This window comes from Lichenostomus cassidix, chromosome 3 (genome assembly GCF_008360975.1).
Source record: "Lichenostomus cassidix isolate B80296 chromosome 3, HeHo_3.0, whole genome shotgun sequence".
Lineage (NCBI taxonomy): Eukaryota > Metazoa > Chordata > Aves > Passeriformes > Meliphagidae > Lichenostomus > Lichenostomus cassidix.
The window spans coordinates 55,282,120-55,303,542 of NC_139483.1; the positions used below are offsets into that span (position 1 = coordinate 55,282,120).

The 21,423-nt window shown below is 40.3% G+C and overlaps 1 protein-coding gene across 1 annotated transcript; it reads right to left on the bottom strand.

Annotated features, from left to right (window-relative positions):
* Positions 1-7,708: 7,708 nt before the first annotated feature.
* Positions 7,709-20,488, bottom strand: IYD (iodotyrosine deiodinase). The gene is made up of 5 exons (XM_085055849.1): positions 20,196-20,488; positions 13,503-13,697; positions 11,330-11,489; positions 9,969-10,125; positions 7,709-8,282 (listed from the first exon to the last, which is right to left on the bottom strand). The coding sequence occupies exons 1-5, from the start codon at positions 20,374-20,376 to the stop codon at positions 8,100-8,102; spliced, it is 876 nt and encodes a 291-aa protein (XP_084911975.1). The 5' UTR covers positions 20,377-20,488; the 3' UTR covers positions 7,709-8,099.
* Positions 20,489-21,423: the final 935 nt, after the last annotated feature.

A 21,423-nucleotide genomic window follows, 5' to 3' on the forward strand; every position in this document is an offset into this window, starting at 1 on the left:
TTACAAAGGACAGCTGACATCAGCACAGAATTAAAAGTAAGTGAATTCTGAGGCAATTTTTGATTCAGACCTGATTGCAAATCTTCTATGTTCAATTCCTGCAGGTGAAAGCGTAGTTGTCCACAAAACATTTGTCCAGTTAGTTAGCAGTCAAGCTGCATTGCTCTATATTCTGGGTCTACCCAAATTTATAACACTGCAGTCTCATATGGAGTGAGCACTGTGCTGGCTAATTACAGCACCAATTACAAACTGTTTTCAGCTGCTAATCAAATGATCCACAGAATATCAATTACATGCTAAAGAAATTCTCTACTAATCCCATATAATTACATTCTTGAACTTTGAAATTTGTACATCAACAATTTACTAAATTAAATGGGAATGTAATATTCACAGAGAGTGTTATTCACTTTGATTTGCAGGAAAGGAGGTGCCTGCCAGATTTCTGCTGACGGTTAAAATAAGCAACAGTTGACAGGAGCTTGCTCTAACTTCTGTCTATTACCTCATTCATACTTCTATTTGTGTTGTGTCACCTACTTGTAAACAGATAGGGTAATAAATCCAGCTAAAAGGAAGACAAAATTTGGAGTCAGAACCACTTTTTGTTACATATTTAATAGAATTCAGGTGCTATATCCACATGGATAAAAAAATCACAGTAAAAATAAGCACACAAAACTGAGATTTTGTTACTGACCTGTGCTTGCTGTTTTCCTGACTCTTCTGCCAGCTCAACACACTTTGCATAGTACTCATGCTTGTTCTATTAATGAATAGGAACACCATGCTCAAAGCTCAGAAAGTAACTATAGCAAAAATATACGGTGAGGTGACAGATGTGAAATGAATGACAGAAAAGAAATTGAGGTCAAAACCATAAGAAAATGGATAAACAAGAAGCAGATATTACTTTGCTGCTGTTCATTCCTCATGAATGCACTCAAATTGTGCCAGGTATCAGGGAGATGCAATAGTTAAAGATTATCCTGTATAAAACATTCCTATCTTATGATAAGAACCAACACACTTTTTAAGAATCCTTCTGGCCTTACAGCTTTTTCCCAAGATTTAATTCTGTTCTTTCTAAAACCATCAATGTTTGGTGTTTGCCTAAGCTTTCCTTCCCTGGAAAGTGGCAAAACTGCAGCCACTTATGAAGCACCAATCTGTATCCTATGTGTCAAGAACTGTTCTGCTGTGCCACAGTCCTCATCTATGCTTTATATGTATATATACACTTCTTATACATACACATTCACAAGTACTTGCACAACCACAGTTAATGATCACAACAAGAAATCTCCTTGTCAGGTACCATCCACTGACCACCTTTAATTTACAATGCTTTTGAGGTGCAATGTTTTTAAGGTTTTTTAAGGTTTGTGCATCGTGTTTGTCTCTCAGATCTCACTGAGCCACTGAAATGTTCAATGTATAACATATCCTTACTGAAACACAATCTGGAATCCCACATGTTGATGATCAGTGGTTGCCTTGACATCCAGGCTAGTAGACAGTTTGGAAATACAATTTCTCATTTCAAGGCAGTCTGAAACACAGTTCAGCATGAAACAGATCCTAAATCTCTTTCAAGTGATTATATTTGCATGTGCTGCTTTGGTCTCCAAAGCAGTGAAAGGAAATTATCACAATTCTTTTCATGCTTCTTGAAAGTTAATCAAAATGAGTCAGTATTTTCAGTGGCTTTTGATTTCTAAACAGATAATGTATTTATAAATATTCCAAGTATTCATCTTGAAGTTTGTTTTTCTTCCCTTTGCAGGACCAGCTACTACTAAAGTTAATTGATAATTCACCCTAGTTTAAAGCTGAGGATGCTCTTTCTTCACACCATTTTGCAAAAATGTAAAATATGTGATTACTTAACATTTAAATTTATAAAGCTACATATATATAACTTTCCATTATTTCATTTACTGATTACACCACCCTTTTGCTTTGATCAATATTTATATATCACTGAATTAAAAAATATTTTTCTCCCATCATGTGCCTCATCTTCATTTTCCTGCAAAAAGGGAAATGGAGACCAATATTAAAGAATCATCTTCTGTGTTGTATTAAGTCTAAAAGGTATCCTGAGAAATAAAAGGCCCACAACCAAAGAGGAATGGTGCCTCAACTGCCCTGCTTGACAGCAGCTAGGTCATCAGTCATTAGTACCTTTTAACACGTAATTCCAGGAGTGATACAGATTTTTCAAGGGTCACCTAGTCTCCTGAAATTTAGTCAGCTCTAAATTTAATGCATACCAGCTCACAAACAGGAACAAACACAATGGCTAGTGTAGGAAAGCTCTTTTTCCCCTCAGCTCTTTGACCCTATTGTGTGGACACTTACACATGGCCTGGTAGCTGCAGCTCATCTCACTCTGTTTCTTTTTCCTCATTCATAAACCCCAAAGAAAAAGTTTACTGGTACACAGAGGTTACGCTACTATTGAAAGCAGACTGAGATCTTCAGACTGAAAAAAGGGTGACTTTTATCACATCTCATATTTATTTGTCCCAGGAAGGCAAAACCAGCAGGCCTTTGTTAACCCTTCCACTTGATAATACTACTTGCATAGAGATATCTTTCACAGCAAGCTGCTAGGGAACATATTTCTCTTTATCCAAGAGTGGTACCTTGGTGTTGGTCCCACAGAGCATTGACTGTGACAGTCTTCTGCAAGCTGAATGAGTAATTGCCATCCTATGAGTGAGCTAAAGGAATAGTTTGAAGATGTTAAAAGCCTTCTGACACTTGGACCATTTGCACTATAAAAACAATGACACAAAACCTTCATTGAAATCTAGTGCACAATCTACAGACCCGTGTCTCTACTGCATATGCAGTTGAAACAAAAGTCAGCCTGTTGAAGCAGATCCTCTCTTTGAAGCATCTCTGTGACTGCTGTGGGTCTCCACAGCTGTGCTTTTGTCTATGTGACTCACAATACACACACTTGGAACATGGTATTTGCAAGAGGTACTCCTCAGGATAACTTCACTGATGCTGTCACATTGTAGGGCAAAACTGTTGGACTCTGGTCTCAACCTTTCAAACTGAGTCACCTGTAATCTCAGTTACAAGATCTTACCCTCAAGGAATAGACAAGAATTTACCCTCAGGCACAGGACAGGTCCTCATAAAAAAGTCCCAGAGTTCTCTTTAAAATCCTTCAAACACCTCATCTCTCGATTCTATGTCACAAAAACCTTGGTAATTGATGCCTTGAGGTTACGGTCATTATCCATCTTACTGATCAGCACTGTTTTCCCATGTCTTACACTGTGTTACCTGGGTCTTGGAATACCTTTGTTGTTTCTGCCAGAACTAGTTCAACTTAGTTCCAATCCTGTAGCTAAGGTTAATACACATACAATCTGGAACAGGATGTGATGTGTAACTGATGCTGCTGCACTGATTCAAGTTTCAATGACTCTCTTCCCTCTTAAATTTCAAGAGACTTGCTGCCCAGCTCTTACGCCATTAAGTGTTCTCATTATTTACACTGCACAAGCACAGGAGAGTTCTATCTATATGGGCAAAGGCTTTGCTTTTGTAGATGCCTGATATAGGGAATGTTAGCCAAAATTTAAATTAAATATCTGAAGAGTTCTAAGTCATTACTCTGTCTGTTCTACTTTTGCAGTTTTTACTTTGATTAAGCTCAGGTGGGTGGAAATCTTCAAAAACAATACAGCAGCCCAACCTCTTCTGAATTATCTCCTTGGAGGTCTGATCAGTGACACGACATAATGCCAAGGCTAAGCCCTTCTGGAAAAAATACTTCTTAGGACTTGCATGTGTTGGCAGAATTAGCATTTGCATTTTTATTTCTTTCAAGTATTTTGCTGGGAGCAGTTTATTAGTGCTGTAGATTCATGTTTTGTCAGTACCTGGCCTTCAAGTACAGCTGATGCTGCCTTGGAGTGCAAGCTGGATTATTTCTCAAGATTGATTTTTCATGGGCCCATGAGATCAATGCAGCAATTAAAGAAATAAATCAATCAGATGCTGACTGCACATCTACTTGCTTAAATGTCTTTGAAGTGCTGCAGCTTAATCAGAACAAAACCACAACCTGAGGTAGGAGCTTGTATGCTTCTGTTCATCTGGGATACACAGCACTACATTGATACTTCTTCACACCGTGAAGTTGCTTTACTTTTATTGTACTAGTGTGAATTCATATGGTAAGAAATGCTCGAATACACCGCTGATAAATTATAGCCTGCTACATCTCCGTGCACTGGCTCAGACCCAGTAACTGTTCTTGGGAACAGTTATTCCTGTCAAATGCAAGATAACAGCACTTAGCTTTAAACTATTTGCAAAGAAGCTAAATACTGACAACCTGCTATTTTCATCAAGCAGAGAGCACTTAGATGGTTACTACAGCCCAGATAATTTATAGGAATCTTACACTTGATCACATAGCTGTGGAAGAGATGTGCACGTATACCAGTGTAACAGAGTCCTCAGACCTTGCACAGCTGGATTGCTAATGGAGCACCAGCTGCAATACCTTACAGCTCTGTGTTCAAGGGCAGACTGAAGCCAAAGCCAGTTTAGTCATCCATGCAGTGGGAGAAGATGGGCAGTTGGCCACGGTTCCAACAAAGGTGATACTTATTCCTTTAATTATCTGGATTGTCATGCAACCCACCGTGTTGTACCTGATTTCAAGAGCATTTGCCTGACAAATTTCAGACAGTGAGAGACCCTGAATGCACACAAATTTGTCCACACACTTCAAGGAAGAAAGATTGCAGAAATGGGGAGAACTAGTTGCTGTCTGCAGCTACCTGATTAAAAGATATGGAGAACATTAAGCCAGATGGCACCAGGCCAACAGGTAATGGACACTAGTGGAAACATGGGAAACTCCATTTAGATAGCAGAAAAACATTTTTTACCTTGAATTTGAACAAATGCCAAACAGGTATCCCTAGTTAAATGTAAAGCAATTTAAATGCTAACCTTTGTTTTATTCAACAATGTACTGCATGGAAAGGCAAAATTTATTATTATTTGATTGTGTTTTAAGTAAAGACAGTGCACTTATTAGAGAACAGTGGCAATTCCAAGTAGGCTTGTAACAACAGGAGCACTAACATGATTTACAAGAAACTCTGCAGTTTCATCAGCAGTTGTGATACTACTGAAGTATTTCCATTTGAATAAGCATTTGTAGGGGAGGGGAAGAAAGGAATAAAAAAGCAGCCCATTTTACTTACATTTCATAATTCCATAAATGCTTTTTTGATAGATTTTTTACCATCTAGAATGTGTGAGGGCTTGAGTTTTTCAACTATTCTGTGTATCTTAGCTTCCAGAGTTAATACATGGAGGAAAAAAAACAACAATTAATCTTTTTTGGTGTGAAGAGGTATATTGGTATATGCTTGTTATTGTGACAATTTTTTGTATATTTTTAAACTGCTTTAGTTCTTTATTTTTTAGTTACGAAACCACACTAGAAATACCTTATATATGCAAGCTCCTGCTGTTTGAAACTGAATTCATTTGGCAAAGTTTCTCTGAGTCTCATCTATTTTGCAGGCTGAGAACAGGCAGAAGCAATTTATTTCTGTAGCTGAGTTTATTTCTGCAGGAAAGACTGCAATGTGACAGAGATTCAGTCCTCCCTCTGTTGATGTGAACTCCGAATTAAAACATAATAGTACCAACACGTACAAACTGCTCGTGAGGGGGCTTGATGGGGCAGAGCAGCACCTGCACAGAAGGAAAGCTTGCAGTAGTGACTTTAATATGTGTTCCTGATAACTGGGCACCTGCAGCTGATCAGCCTTGGGTTCTTGGCTTGGTTCAGCTCATCCCTATTTCCCTTACTAGTTTTTAGACCTTGAAAGCTTGAAGTGTGTAGACCCAGGACTTCCTTCTTTTTCCTTTTGTGTTTTTTTTTTTTTTTTGTTGGTTGGTTGGTTTTTTAAATTTTATTTGACTGTAGTTACAAGCACTCATTTCAGACTAGGCCTGCATAAGAAACTTCCTGCCATAGCTGTACCACTGAGAACATGAAACAGGGCTAGTACAACAGGTGAACATACAGCCATATCTGCTAAATACCAGCAAAATGGTTTGTCATTGAGGAAAATAGTTTTTCCCACTGGGTGATAGAAGCATTGATGTGGCCAAAATATGTATTTCTACAAACCATTATCCCCTCTACTTGCTCAGCTGACAACAAGTGATGGTAAATGGGATTTGACTAACAGAATAGTAGAATGGTTTGGATTGGAAGGAACCTTAAGGATCATGTAGTTCCAATCCCTCTTCTCAGCCTTCCACTACACCAGGACAGATTTCAGATAAGAAGTGAGGTAACTCAGAATCACAGAATTTGCTGTGTTGGAAGGGACTCCCAGGGATGATAGAGTACAACTCCTGGCCCTGCACAGGGCCATCCCCAAGAGTCTCTGTGCCTGAGAGCATTGTCCAAGTGCTTCTTGAACTCTGTCAGGTTACTGCTGTGACCAGTTCCCTGGGGAGCCTGTTCCACTGCCCAACCACCCTCTGGGTAAAGAACCTTTTCCTGATATCCAACCTAAACCTTCCTTGACACAACCTGAGGCCATTCCCTCTGGTCCTGTCACTGGGCACCACAGAGAAGAGATCACGTCTGTCCCTCTTCTTCCCGTCCTGAAGAAGCTGTAACTGCAGTGGGGTTCCCCCTCAGTCTCCTCCAGGCTGAACAGACCAAGTGACCTCATAGGGCTTCCCCTCAAGGCCCTTTACCATCCCTGTTTCCCTTCTTTGGATGCTCTCTAATAGTTTAATGTCTTTCTTACGTTGTGGCACACTGAACTGCCCCCAGCACTCGAGGTGAGGCTGCCCCAGAGCAGAGCAGGACAATCCCCTCCCTTGCCCAGCTGGCCATGCTGTGCCTGATGCCCCCAGGACATGCTTGGCCCTCCTGACTGCCAGGGCACTGCTGACTCAGGAGCAACTTGCCATCCACCAGGACCCCCAGGTCCCTTTCCATGGCACTGCTATCCAGCCTCTCACCCCTCAAGGAAGGCTGAAGTCAATTTGGGTTAATTTGCTCTGACGTTAGATGCGGCAGAGATCAGGCTGGGGAAGAGTTCCCCAGAGCAGAGAGCCCTGCAGGAAGGACGTGTCTGTTCCAGCTTTTCCCCGTGTGGCTGCTGGCGGAGCCGGCGGGATCTGCAGCCCCACGAGGGGGCTCTGCCCGCCCGGGCATCGGCAGCGCCAACCCTCCAGCGCGCCGCTCCCAAATCCCCGATTCGGGGAGACGGGAAGGCGCCTCTCCCGTGTCAGGGTCTCTGAAACAGTTTCAATTTCAGGGTGTTAAATTGGTACAGTTGTAGGTATAAACAGTATAATCAGAATAGTAGTTCCCTCTGCGCTGCTCCCAGTGGAAGCAGCAAGTACAGGAGGCACGACTGATAGCTACCACATGTGCCTGGAACATGTGTAAGTACATGGTAACAGGCAAATTACTTGTATGCCTTGTTCCTACTAAATTTCCCCCAACCTAGGACACTTGTTGCAGCAATAGTTTAAGAAAGCCTGGTATAGAGAAAGTTTTTGAGATCAATCAAGTAGAGAAATCCTATCATGTAGGAGGAAAATAGCATCTTTCTACACATGACTGAACACAGTGAAGGGGAATTTATGCAGTATGCACTGACCAAGATAGGACAGCTGATTTTGACCTCTTTGTGTCTTTTAATACAACCTTCATTAAAATCTTTAAGTTAAAATAACTGTGCAGCGGCAATCACAAAAGTATCGGGAAAATATATATTCCAGTTCAAGGAGAGATTTGTCCCCACAATGCATGAAAAAACATCAAGTGATGAAGGTCATTTAAATGCCATCGTACATATGCTCAGGAACAACGCTCTGGTCATATAGGTAACAGCAGCTGTCAAAGGCACAGTGCTTGACTGCTGACTGCTGTTCGTAGATTACTAGTACTAAAAGAAACAGAGGTGTAAACAGCCAGAGCAGCAGTGGCATAGGGGGACGATGCACACAAACAGCAGTGACAACTTCAGCTGTCAGCAGGGATGCACGCCTTCCTCCTGGCACTGGGCTCACATGACCACCATGATGTCTTCCAGCGGCTTCCTCGTCAGCGCAGGCACGGTGGCATCTTTCTTGGGATAGCCCACCGGGAGCAGCAGGAGAAGCTTCTCGTTGGCTGGGCGCTGGAGCAGCACCCGGAGCTGGGGGCCGCAGTTGAGGGGAGTGGAGGTCACTGTGTACAGACCCGCGTTCTGCAGCGAGACAGACAGCAACGGAGTGAGACACAGCTCTGTGCTCTGTGAGAGTAGCGGCTCTTCCCACCACACCCGTGCACATCCTGCCACTGACTAGCCCAGAAATGCTGCTTCGTTAGACCTTGCTGCAGGCTTTAGAACATCTGATTTGCTAACAGCCTCAGTGGTACCATGGAAGATGCCTGCTCTGCTTACAGAGAAGGAAAGCATTTCTCCACCACAGCAAGAGCACAGTCTGCCTGCCATGTCTGTGTGCTGTACAGCCAGAGCCTGCCTGCAGTGCTCGGTGTGATGGGGGATCCATGGCCACGGCGAAGTTGAGAGGCAGTTGTGGGAATATGATTGGAATGTCATCCTATGGAGCTGGGGGTTGGACTAGATGACCTTGAAACATCCATTCCAAACCAAACTAGTCCATGATTCTGTGATCTGGCTCAGAGAACTGTTTCAGGTCTTGCCTCCATACAGCTGGCAGGAAGATGCCTTACAGCCTTGTGAATACTTGCTCTTCCTCAAGAGCTGTACACACAGGGACAGGTGGCACAGGCTGCGCCTCAGAAGTTGTCACAGGAGTCTGTTGGCATCTCTCACAGTGGCTATTGTTATGGATTACATCAGAATCCTAAAATAAGTCTGTGTATCACTGTTCCTCTCATATAGAATCTCACAAATCCCCTCAAAAATCTAACAATAAAGAGCTGACATCACCCAAGATATGACCACACAGCTGAGTCACTTCCTGAGAGCTGCAAGTGTGGATTTCAGTCTCTCTATGTAATGACAGTGTTTTGGGAGGCTTTGAGATTCAAAAATCAGCCAGGGAGAGGTGCCCAGGAAATGCACCTGTCATGTTAAGTAATCTCTTTGATCTTCTCAAGAGGAGAAGAGCTAATAGTGGTGGCGCTGAATGGTGCCTGAAGAGCAGCAGTGCACAAAAGGAAGTGTCATTCAAAACAGAATGGAGGAGAAATGGCAGTGCCTGATAGGAAATTGGCCTAATATAAGAGGAGGCACCTTGCTGTTATCTTGCTGACAGGCCAGGTTAACTATCAGAATAGCTTCTCTATTTAACACTTGTGTGAGTACATCAGATACAAGAAGCAGAACTGAGCACTGAGAAACCACTGAGAAAATCTAACTGGCTGGTGTCAAACATGCTGAGCTTTAGAAATCAGTTCACTTTCAGAAATGCCTCAGAAAGACTGATTGAAATAGTACAGCCTGTTCTATGGAATATATCCCTGATTTTTTTTTCAGCATTGTATACTAAAAGTGATTTGGTGTCAAGCTGTTTTATTGGGATTACTGAAAAGAAGAGGCCAGTGTGGCATTGCACAGCCATGCTTGGGTAGTCTGAAGAGTCTGTCAGCCCTGTTAGCATAAGGCAGAAACCACAGGGGCTGAAGCCTGTGCCGAGAAAAGTGACAACTCTGGAAGCTATATTATATTTTTCTTCCTGTTAACCAGTACTGAGGATAGGAATCACCTTCTCAGATGTAGACCTGTGTAGAATAACTTTAAAACTCAAAACTAAGACAGACATGTTGCCAGGAATTGGAGTAATTCAGAAGACTGAAAATGTTAAAATCTAAATTGGGTTTCACCCTCATTTGGGCAGAATAGTCTTGGTACATAATCCAAACTAATATATTGAATCCCAGTATGTCGGTTCTGTCAACGTACCTGCAGTGCAGCAAGCAGGATACCACAGGCAATAGAAACACTGATTTCATTGTAGTAGTGGGTCTTCTTTTTGCCATTTGGAAGCTGCCCATATACCTGCTTGAAAATGAGGATCAAATATGGAGCAGTGTCCAAGTACTCTTTGATCCAGTTTGTTCTGCAAAAGAACATTTAAGACATTTATTTTGCAACCTTTTCACTTTCCTGTAAGTTACATTTACTGTCTGCAAAGGGGCACTAAAGGTACATGGCAATTATAGCAGTAGACTAAACCTTAGAGCATTTGCTGCAAAGGATTAAGTATTAGCAGCTTAAATAGAAACATTACAGAAAAAAAAAAAAGCTTGAATAGAGTTTTCAAATTTAACAGATTTGGCTGAGTTGATGGGCTCACTCTGAAGAGTGGAATTGCATACAAATAAGAGATAGTTCTTGACCTATCTATGAACTTGCCTCATGAGCATTTGCCTTCGAGATTATTTAATTCCTGGAATTTTGTAGATTTACTTGTTACCAGCAGTGCCAACCTTTTTTGTCATTGCAGAGAAAACTGCTGCCAGAAAAGTTCAAAACTTTTTTGTCTAAGGTCTAAACTTAAATACATTCTCATGGCAAAAACTGTTATTCTGTTCCTGGGTATTTGATCCCTGTTACAATTCATTTGGTTACAAATTTATTAAATGACAATCACGACACAGGATTTAGACAAGAAAATTAGTGCTTTCTACTATTCTCACTCAAGACATAAGAACCCCTGGCATTTAGTTGTTTGCATAGCACATAAATTTGCATAGCACACAAGCACCTGAAAAATAGTAACATTATGAAATAAGTAGGGCAAGTCAACCCTACAAAGCTTTATGCATATGCTCCATTTGACAAGCCAAGACTCAGCAGACATCTTCCCATTGTGTGAAGTTAAGCAATTCAGTCAGACTTCGGAGGGCATTTGGAACAATTCAATACTGCATAATTCAGCACTTGGATAGGGACAAGCCTTGGGGCTACCTCAGTCAGTTGCAGAGCTTCCAATGACTTTGGGAGCTTCACTATTTGGCAAACAACAGGAAAAATCTGGGACAAGAGTTTCAGCCACAGAGGTTACATAGGAAAAAGTCATGATGGAGCCAACTGCTTGGAAAACTTTCAAAATGGAGAGCATGTAATCCCTTTTACTGAAAGCAATTTTATGAACCAGCCACCAAGGCACAATTCTACGCATGTTTATAAGTTTTTGTTTCCAAACATGAATCTTAGAAAAATATTAAAAATGAGAGGGAGGAAGAAACAGAAAATTATAGAAGTCTTTCCTACACTGAAATCTCTCTCTTCAAACCCCTTAGCTAATTGACTTTTCATACCTCAGTCTTTTCAGGTCATTAACCCATCTGTCTCCCATCCTTTTTTTGTAGTTGATTTCCTCTTCTTCTTCTACAATTTCACGAATCTTATGTTTTAAGTGTGGATCTTGCACTACCACAAAGGTCCAGGGCTCAGTGTGTGCTCCACTAGGTGAAGTACCTTCATAAAAAACAGGGAAAGATGAAAACCCAGGAAGGAGGGTTGGTAGTGAGAGGTATCAACTCTTCCTTGTGAGCTTTCAGGCTGACCAGCTGAGCAATGGGAATGGAAGTGAATGAGATGGGAAGAAAAGGACTGAGACAATTTCTGGCAGACAATCCCGCTCATTTCTTTCTCATGGAATGTGAAATCCCACTAAAGAACAGAGGTTAGTCCTTTTATACTGCCATCTTACAGGAAGCCAGACTTAAGGATTTGTGAAAAATTCCTTTGTGGTTCTTATGATGAGGCAGTAATATGGTGCAATATATGAACACAGTAATGTTATTGCAAAGTGCTGTACCAAGAGCAGAGCACTGTCTGAATACACAGCCAACTCTGACACAAGATTTTAGCTAAAGGGTGAAAATAATGGCTTTCAGGAAAGCAAGGCTAAATGACCACCTGCAGGAACCTGTCACTGGCTGACAAAGACAAGGAGCTGTACAGCACTGGCATCTGCCATATAGTGCACGGGTTTGAGGTCGTTGTCCCAAAGACAGCTGGTGTTTATAGGTGTGCACATATTAAATCTGTACTTGCTCACCCACCAACACCACTGGAGAATATTTTAACTGCCTAGAGGTTAAAAGTCAGCAGCTGAAGAATCTAGTTATCTGCACAGGTTCACAGATATGTAGATTAAGAAGACTGCTTAGATCTCTCTGGTCTCTCATACACATTTTAAAATATTTGAAGATCTTAAATACATACAATATTAAGGACTGGTTTTAGTTTGAGAAACACCGAATAAGCAGCCTGAACTATCTTGATATGTGAAAATGTTTTATATTGTGAACCTTGTCTCTACTCAGGTTTGGGTAAAAACTGATGGCATTTATGCTTCCCTTTGTTTTCTTTTTCTCTACACAGCCCAAAGCTTTCAGGGTTACTAAGTACTTCATCTGCACGCTAGGCTTGTTTGCTTTGCTGCATTTGCCAAAACATGCTCAGTGTTTTAATGACTCCTAGTTAATTAGAGGGAGATGGAGACTCATTACAGTGCAGGAACAAAGCTGCTTACAGTTTTTAAAGGGAAAATAATGCACCTCAAATGTGGAGAATCTTTATATTATTAACCCTGTTGAAGGCTACTGAACTTTTCTCTAAGGCAGCTTGGGAATATTTTCTGTAGTAGCAAGAGTTGGCTCATAGAATAAGAGAAATAATGAGGGTCAAAACCACTCCTGACTGAAGTCAATGTTACTAAAGCAGAGATGAGAGTAGGCCAGGACATGACAGTAATGATCTGAAACACATAAATTCTCAATAACAACAAAAAGATAATCAATTTCTGACATTCAGTCAAATAACCTTTATGAAGGCCCTCAGCATAATACTCCAGACATATGCAACAGGGGGCTGGCACTGCTGTTGGAAGGACTGGAAAAGGTTTTTGTTCTAGACTGAAATTCTTTCCCTTTATTAAACACAAATCATTTATGTCAACTGAAATATTTTGCGTGGCTGAGACAATTTCATCAATTTGTTTTGCGGGGGGAGCCCAAAAACCAAAACCCACACAGGATAAATATCATCGTAATGCATTAAATTTTAAAGCATATGAAAAACAAATAGCTTGACTTTTTTGAGAAAACATTTCAATATTTCTATTTGAAAGATGTGTCAATAAACCACACCTAGTTTTTATTTTAAATAACATCTTTTAAAGGTTGAAAATGAAGTGATTTGTTTCATGCTGTTTAAATGCTCTTCTTCCCTTATGGATGAACTGCAAATACAAAGGAATTGGGAGTGCTCCAAACCAGTCTCTGACATACAGTTGTTCAAGTGGAGTAATTTTCAGTCAATCTATGGGTGCTAATTCATTTCAGCTGCAGGTGAATCTAGGAAAACCATAAGCAAAATGCCAGTTCCCTTGGCTTTTCTACACCACCTTTTCACAGTTAAACAGTTGAACAGCAATGCTGATCCTCTTTTTTTTCCCCAGACCTTGAACCACTCAGTACATACCTGCTGTTCTGATGACATTATCTATAACCTCCCTGGGGACTGGCTCATCACTGAGAAACCTGACAGATCTCCTCTTATTTAGAAGCTCGTAAAATGTCTGTGACCTTTTAATCATTTCAGCCTCCGAGTAGCGCTCGCCAGTGAACGGGACATGGGCAACATTTTCTTCAAGTCCTTGCCACTCTTCATCACCCTCTACAAGAAAATACAAGTGGTTAGGGATTTTTTTGCTGAAGAATGCTGTTGATATCCTTGGCCTTCACACTGCAATGCACTTTGTCCCGCACTGGCATACACTGCACTGCTACAGCACTGGTAAGGCAAAGTCTGAGGTTCCAGTTGACCCAACTCATTGATGCCCAGCTCCAGCTACTGAATAAACACCTTGTTTAAATACCAAGAGGCAGGAGGGCCTTGGCTGACTCTAGCAAGTGTGACCCACAAAGAAATGATTGCCTTCTCCCTTCAGCCTGCAAGCCTGCCTGTAAAAGAGAGTTACAAGCTGCAACAGCAGTGAAAAAGTGTACAGGCTTCCAGCCTTCTTTTCTCAGCAAGTAAGTGTGAACATGTGTGTTCCTTCTTGAGCAGTTTAATAAGAAAATAAAAATCAATTAAATTACTGAAGTTAAGGAGAGAGCTTAACTACCAATATGTGTAAAATCTCCTCTGAAGAGCTGAATGTCAACTTCTTCCATATTCATGTTTCATAGCACAAGCATTGCAAGTCTTGGTTCTGCAGAAATGCGACTTTGTGGTTAAGCTCTTGGGTTTCCCGATACTTTCAGCATAAGAGGAAATGGATGTCAGGCATCTATACTAAGGATAACAACATATCAAATGCAGGGTATTGTGTTTCTTATCTTTAATTGAGGAACTCAAAATGGTCCCCCATTTCTCTGAAATCTGTCTGTTTCCACTGCAGAATGAATCTTCTGTTGTCTCTGAGGTCTCTTTCTCCCCTGTATTCCTAGAATCAGCAGGGATAGAAATTTTTTTTTGCAACTATTATGTGGAAGTTAAAGCCATTTAAATGCTGCATTTTGAGTAGTCAATAGTATTGAGCAATCTGCTACAGAGAGCTGACTCAGGAAAAAAATATTCCAGTTCTTTTTCAGTCGCTATTAGGCTATTATTCCCAAATCATAGCAATCTCCAGCACAAATTCAAGCAGCAATTACTTCTGTGTTTTAGTGGTATGCAGTTGCCTTAGAGACCAGGCTGATTTTTTGTTCATTTTAAAAGCAGTGAAATATTCACGTGTGTCTCAGCCTGTGCAAAGGGGAGAAATAAATCCAGTTTCATACAATGAATCTAAACTGAGTGGTTCTGGTCCCCAAAAGCCACACGTTTCATCTTGCATACAAAGAATTCACCCTGAAAATTTGTTTTGTTTGGCATTTCATGCCTGTGTTAAGCACTCTTGGTCATAGTCTGCAAGGACCTGGCTCTACGTTAATGGAAAGCAGTGACCCACTGCAAAAATTATTTTTGTGACCATCTTGCACACTCAAAAAGTAAAAGGGTGCCTCTTGATAATGTTCCCTTTGTGGTTTACACTTAGTAAAGTAGTGATGATTGCTTGCTTGTTTTGTGGTATGGGGGTTTTTCCCATGTAAGTGGAAGAAAAGAAAAGAAGTGAAGGTGCTGTTTGGTCAAGACAGTTCAACTTAATAATAAGGTGAAGAAATAAATGTACTTTCAAAGATTTTGAACACGGGACAAAGGTGAGATGGCTAGTGGGAATGGAAAACCTTAATATACTCAATGAGAGAATACTGGCTAAAGCAGAAGAACCCAGAAGTGAGGGAACTGACACACAAAACCAAAACTCTCCTGGAAAATTTTTTTTAAATAAATTAATCTATTATATATTCTCTTTCACCATGTGCCTACTATTCTTTCTTTGCAGTTAACATTTTCCATATGTTAACTTAAAATCATTATCAGCACCATCTGTTCAGTGCATGCTCTCTATATCTTTAATTGCTGTGTTTAGACATACTCCAGTCTGTACGGTCACGTTATAGAATACCTCAAGTGTCTTGTTTACATCTCTGTGTATTCCACCACTTGATGGACAACAGACATCCTGCTAGAAAATCTATTATCTTGTTAGCCACATTCTCAAGATTGCCATCAACTCTGTTGCCCATTTACAGTAGTCATCAAGCTTCCTGCTTTTTAAGCAAGCCTGGAATAGCTTCAGCTCAGACATCCCAAATGGAATCTCATTTTAAAAGTACTATTTTTCTATGTCTATCAGAAAGTCTTCTTTGGATATATTTTAGGATGATGGCTATGTTGTTCCAGGTTATAATCAGCCTGCAAATCATGTGATAATTTTTACCTCAGTTTGAAGCATGAGTTTCTTATAACAAACTCACACTGGGAACAGTAAGTTATCATTGCACTTCTGTTGGCTACTTATCTTTCCTACACTGACATTTCTCTGTGCTGCTGGCTTCCAGTTGTATGTCATCAAGAAATTTCGCTTATGCCCCCTTGGTTTTATGCAAAGATGACTAGATAACATTAACAATTGGTCCTGAGACTGACCTTGAGAAACCACAGTCAAGACCACTACATTTGCTTTCCAAATAAGTTTCTTCTCTATGGAATTTCTTCCTAAGCATACAATTCCTCTCCAATTCTCCTTTCCAGTGTAAAGACATGATGCATAGGAAAAAAATTAAATGTATGTAATGAAAGCTTTCACATCTTTGGATTTAAATGCTGGGTAACTGACCCTGTGGGGGTTTTGTTTGATTAATGGCAGACTGCTACACAATGGGCCACTACAGGAATCCCAGTAGTAAATCCAACCCTGAACTGAGTGTGACTAATAGGGAACTAAAAGGGATAGATTACCCTACTAGTGGGTTATAAATAGTGGTTAGCAGGCTGATCCTGAAAACCTCAAGAGTAGGTCAGGGATCTTAAGCAAAAGTAGCAAGTTGGAGAGGCACAGACCCTGGAAGAAAGAACCCAGCATGGAAATATTGTGAAAATTACCTCAAACTGGAATATAGTTGCAGAAGGTTTCTTAAGATTTTCAGAGAAATAGAATGGCTGTTATATAAAGAGAAGACCTAGTTTAAGGAAAGCTGAAAGGTCATCTGGTTGCTATTCAAAAACCATAGGAGAATATGTACCAGGGCTGGAAGAGAAACCTTTAAAATCAAGAGGATGGAACAGATAAAATAGGTGTACAATAGTATTAAATAAGTTTGGGCAGACAGGAAGGTAGAGAAGGGTTTTTAACCCATTGCATGAAATTCTGGACCAGCCTTTCTGCAAGGGGGCATAAAAAGGGTCACAAAAGTCCAGTTTTCATGTTCATTCAGCTGATGGCAAAGGCTGGATGTGTATACACCATCAGGAAGATAAAACACAGTAATACATCATGGCCATCTAAGTCCTGTGTTCCTAAATGATACAAAACATGAACTGTCATTGAAATGGAAATCTAAATTGCTACTGCCTTGTTCATGTCAGTACTATACTATTAAGATATGGGAAGTCTTTGAAACTGGGGAGAGGAGAAATGCTTCCAAGTGGGACAGGTCTATTATAAGGAGCATCACAAGCAACCAGTACTGCATTTTCAGAAGAAACAGAACGTTTGGGACTTTGTGCATTGCTTTGTCATCCCTAAGTAGAATGTATCACCAGTGTCCCCAAAATTAAATATGTAGTAATAAAATGCCTTCGCTATTAATCTCTGCAAGTGATCCCTAGAATAACAAGGATACAAATATAATTGAGTCTCATCTTCCACACCACTCTAAATTGGGTCTGTGTTTATCTCATCCATCAGTTGTCTGGCTTTGAATACATAACCAAAGAAATGATCAATATATATTAAGCTCCCTGGGCTAAAGACTGAAGTTGGTTTTGCAACAGTCCAGATCTATTCTGAAGCAATGGGAGATGAGGTACCACCACTCTGGGATAAGATGTCTGCTACTCTAAGGAAGCCCTTGTGACTCATCATTCAAGGCAAGGCTGAAGAAACATCTTTTGCATCTCTATCTAACTGGTCTAATTACACATGGCCTAATGCAAGACACAGCAGAACATCCTTTCCAATCCACAGCACAACGATCTCTCATTCTGGATCTTATAAATGAAGGGAAAAGTTACAGGATAGATGGGCATGCAAACAAATCTGAAGTACTGCCAGTGAATGCATTAACCAAATGTACTGAGTGATTTGCACTTAACAAAAGAACTGGGTTTCTGGCTGCTCCGAGAAACATCCATCTCGTCAGACACGGAAGGCAGAACACAGACAAGCTCAGGAGCACTTGGCCCTCACCATTCTACCCTTCATTGCCAATAAGTGACCCTACTGAGTCTGCCCAAGCAGTTCAGCTACTTACACTGAATGCTCTGCTGTTCAAAGGTATGTCCTTCTCATGGGAAACATCCCTGACGGTTCCACTTCAGGGAAGACTCATGGGGCTGAAGTCTACAAGCAAGTAGTGCTTGAAGTGCTTTTCTAGCAGAGTGCTTCACTCTCTCAGCAAATAGACCTTGCTTTGGTCAGGGACATGAATCAAAACACTGTCTTCAACTGCCCCTTCCTATTCAGGAAATTCTTCCTGTTGAAAATTCAGATTGTCCAGCTTGCTCTAGGGCAGCCCTAGACTTTAGCTTTAGACAAGGCCTTAAAAATGATTCATCTTACCTAACTCAAATTCTCTTCAGAGGAACTTTATCTTTAAACACAAGACTTCTTGGAACATTTAAGTAGAAATGAGCTTGTCTGCAAAGTAAGATATGTAAATAAAATAGCAGAATTTACATAGCAAGTAAAGTATTCTTTACTATAAAAAAAAAAATCTCTGTTTACATCTATGTTTCCATTTCAGCATCTAGTGCAGTCAGTGAAAATTTTAACACTGACAACAATGTTAATATGTTTTGATCCTAAATTATAGCTTCAGCAGAGTAGCAGATCCTTGCTAACTCTTCTTCTCCTCCTTGCTACTCTTCTCACTTAGGCTGGGCTTTCCCCTGCTAAAGAAAAACTTCCCTAAGAATGATGAAATTATTTTAATATTTCTAGAGATAAAAGACATGACTGTTTTGCAAAGGCATTGGTTTGAATCACACACCATTAAGGGAAAGATGATTATTTATTGCTATAAGCGAAATAGAAAGAAAACCTAATTTAATATTGGAGGACATGGTAAATTGAGAAAGGTTTTATTTAAAAGCAAATAAAATTTTTAGCAACAGTACCAACATGTCTACCTGTCAAAATTTTTTGCAAGCAATTTTAAACTAGTACAGTTTTGAATGTAGCACCTGAATAAAAGGGAAAGCAACTAACACATAAAAGATTGAAATTTTATATATGGAGCTGTGGCAGTGAGGCTCCTTGTTAAGAGCTAATGGGTTTGTTTATGAAGAGGATCTAAATTTTTAAACTGATAGAAACAGCTATAGTCCAAGATGATAATTCATAGATTATCATTTGAACTACCCACAGGAATTTTAGTTTGCAGCAATTTAACTGAACTAGTAAGCCATTAGTGACAAAGAAATTATGGGATAATTTTATACAGAATCTATTTTGCTTTGAACTGATGAGGATACAACACGTGAACTAATTTTTAAAGAAATTTTATATATTTGGAAAATAGTCAACAGGGTTTAAACCCTACCTGGTATAAATGATTTGTGGAAACTGATATACAACATTAACTCAAAGTACACTGAACATTGAAAAATGGTTCTTATAAATAGGTCTGTGCGCAGAACAATGTAAGTTTTAAGATTCCTAGAACTAGACTGAGGGAAAATGTCATTATGGGGAAAAAATAAAAGACAAACCCCTCAAAAAGCCTTTGAAATCAGTTTGAAGGAGAAAAAAACCCACTGTATTAACTATAACTTTAAAAACTTCCTAGGAAGAGAACTCTGTAGATTTTTATTTCACAAGGAAATAAAGTGAGTTTATGGAGGATAGTTAGGAAGTAAGAAGAAGCAATGGTACATTTTATGTTTAGATTTTTGTCCAAGCTGTGAATCAGAAACAGCTACTGAAAATAAAGGGCACTCTGTACAGGTTCAAATATGCAGCTGAGTGAGCAGATTAGCACCATCACCACATATTGTTCTTAAATATTTGATCAACACAGCTCCAAAGCCACAAATGGAGGATCTTGGTAAGAACAGTAATAAACCCATTTCCAACTTTTTAGGGGTGCTGAGCCCAAACATATAGCATTGGGTGATAAAGTGGGATGACTTGCAGATACAAACTTTCTGGTCAGGTCTTCCCTTTGCTCACACTAATAAGGCCTGGGGGGAATTCAACAGGATCTCCTCTCTTTCCTTGCACTGGCCATAGAGTCCACCATATGGTTTCCCCCATAAGGTCTGAGATCTGCTGTACAGAGGAACAGATAGGAGTTTGTTTGAAAATTTTTTTTTCTTTTTTTTTTTTTTTTTGCACTCTGATCTGTGGGATCTGGAAGGAATAGAGATTTACACCACGAGTGGTATGACATGAAGACTGCCACCTTCCTGGGAGCTGACAGGCTCAGAGAACAGCAGCAGTCCTGCACAGTGCATTGCTGTCAGTGTGGAGAAGTCCAGGAGGTTGCAAGATTGCACCTCCCTTATTCATATGAGCAAATAAAATTCAAACAACAAAAGTGTTTGGGATAAGATTTTTCTTACCTTCTTCTTCTAAGGGGTGGTCAGTGCCATCTTTTAAATCTTCATCCACCCATGGGCGAGATGGATCCTGCCTTTTAGTGTCACGTTTTTCCTTCTCTCCATTATTCTTCTTCATTATTACCCCAATCAAAACACATATAATGGCTATGAAGACTGGGGTGAGGGAAGAAAAGAATGCCATGATTGTGGAAATGTGGTGCCTTTCTTCCAAGTACAGTAATTTCGCATGAAAAGGAGAGGCTGAAGAGGGAAGAGCAGCAAGGCAGCAAGCAAAAAGGGGTGGACTCAAGGTTCAGTCCTCCACCCTATCTTGATTCTACTTTTCAGACACCGCCCCCACAATCTTATCTGCAATGGGCTCCTGCTGTTAATAAACAGCTGCTGCTGTTAAAAAAACTCCAGACACAGGTTTATATGTTTTCTGGGAAGATACACCTTATAAACAGCAAGCAGAGGCACTGACCATACACGTAAACCCAGTGCAAAATAAATTTTAAAACTCCAAGGTCTTTCAAAACTCCAGACTGAGGCAAAGGACTTCTCCCCTCTTATTTTTATTGTTATGGTCATCCCAATAATCTTCGTTGTAACAGTGACTATGAGAAGAGCATAGTGAGAATATGACTTTTAAAAACTAATGTCACCTCTTCAATGTTTAACTCATAAAACCAGTCATTTTACATGTACCCCAGGAATGCAGAATATCACCAATTGAAAATCAGCTTGCAGCACCACCCTCAGCTATGTAAACAGGTCATTAGAACAGATAAATAAAGGGGAAGCATTACCTCCATATAAAGCATGAGTGAGACAATTCACAGAGCCCTGTATTAATCCTGGACGTTCTGGGGGAACTGAAAAGAAGAATTCAAGGAATCAAAGTAAAAAAATATGTGAAGGCTGCAGTGAATTTTAAGAAATCAAGGAATCAAAGTAAAAAATATGTGAGAGCTGCAGTGAACTTTAAAGCCATGTTTCAGCATCTTATCAAAGTTATAAAACTGACAGGATCCTGGTATAATCCAATAATGGTCAAAGTCTAAATACTTAACCCATTTTTTACCTCAGCCAGCTGCTTGGGAACTGAACCAACCTAGCAGCACTGAATTGCTGTCATTATCTGGGGCTGTTGGGACATACTAGATCATGAAATGTCAGATGGCAGTGGTTGCTGAGGGCTGGAGAGCAGGGTGCAGGGGTACTCACTGCATGCACTCACCAGTGCCCA

What these genes read in the sequence shown, in the direction of transcription:
- IYD (XM_085055849.1), bottom strand. Translation starts at nt 20,376, where the DNA reads ATGGCATTCTTTTCTTCCCTCACCCCAGTCTTCATAGCCATTATATGT. An exon ending in TAATGTCATCAGAACAGCAG is followed by an intron (nt 11,490 to 13,502) that starts GTATGTACTGAG and finishes TTTTTTATGAAG; the next exon opens with GTACTTCACCTAGTGGAGCA. An exon ending in TCCTGCTTGCTGCACTGCAG is followed by an intron (nt 8,283 to 9,968) that starts GTACGTTGACAG and finishes GTCTCGCTGCAG; the next exon opens with AACGCGGGTCTGTACACAGT.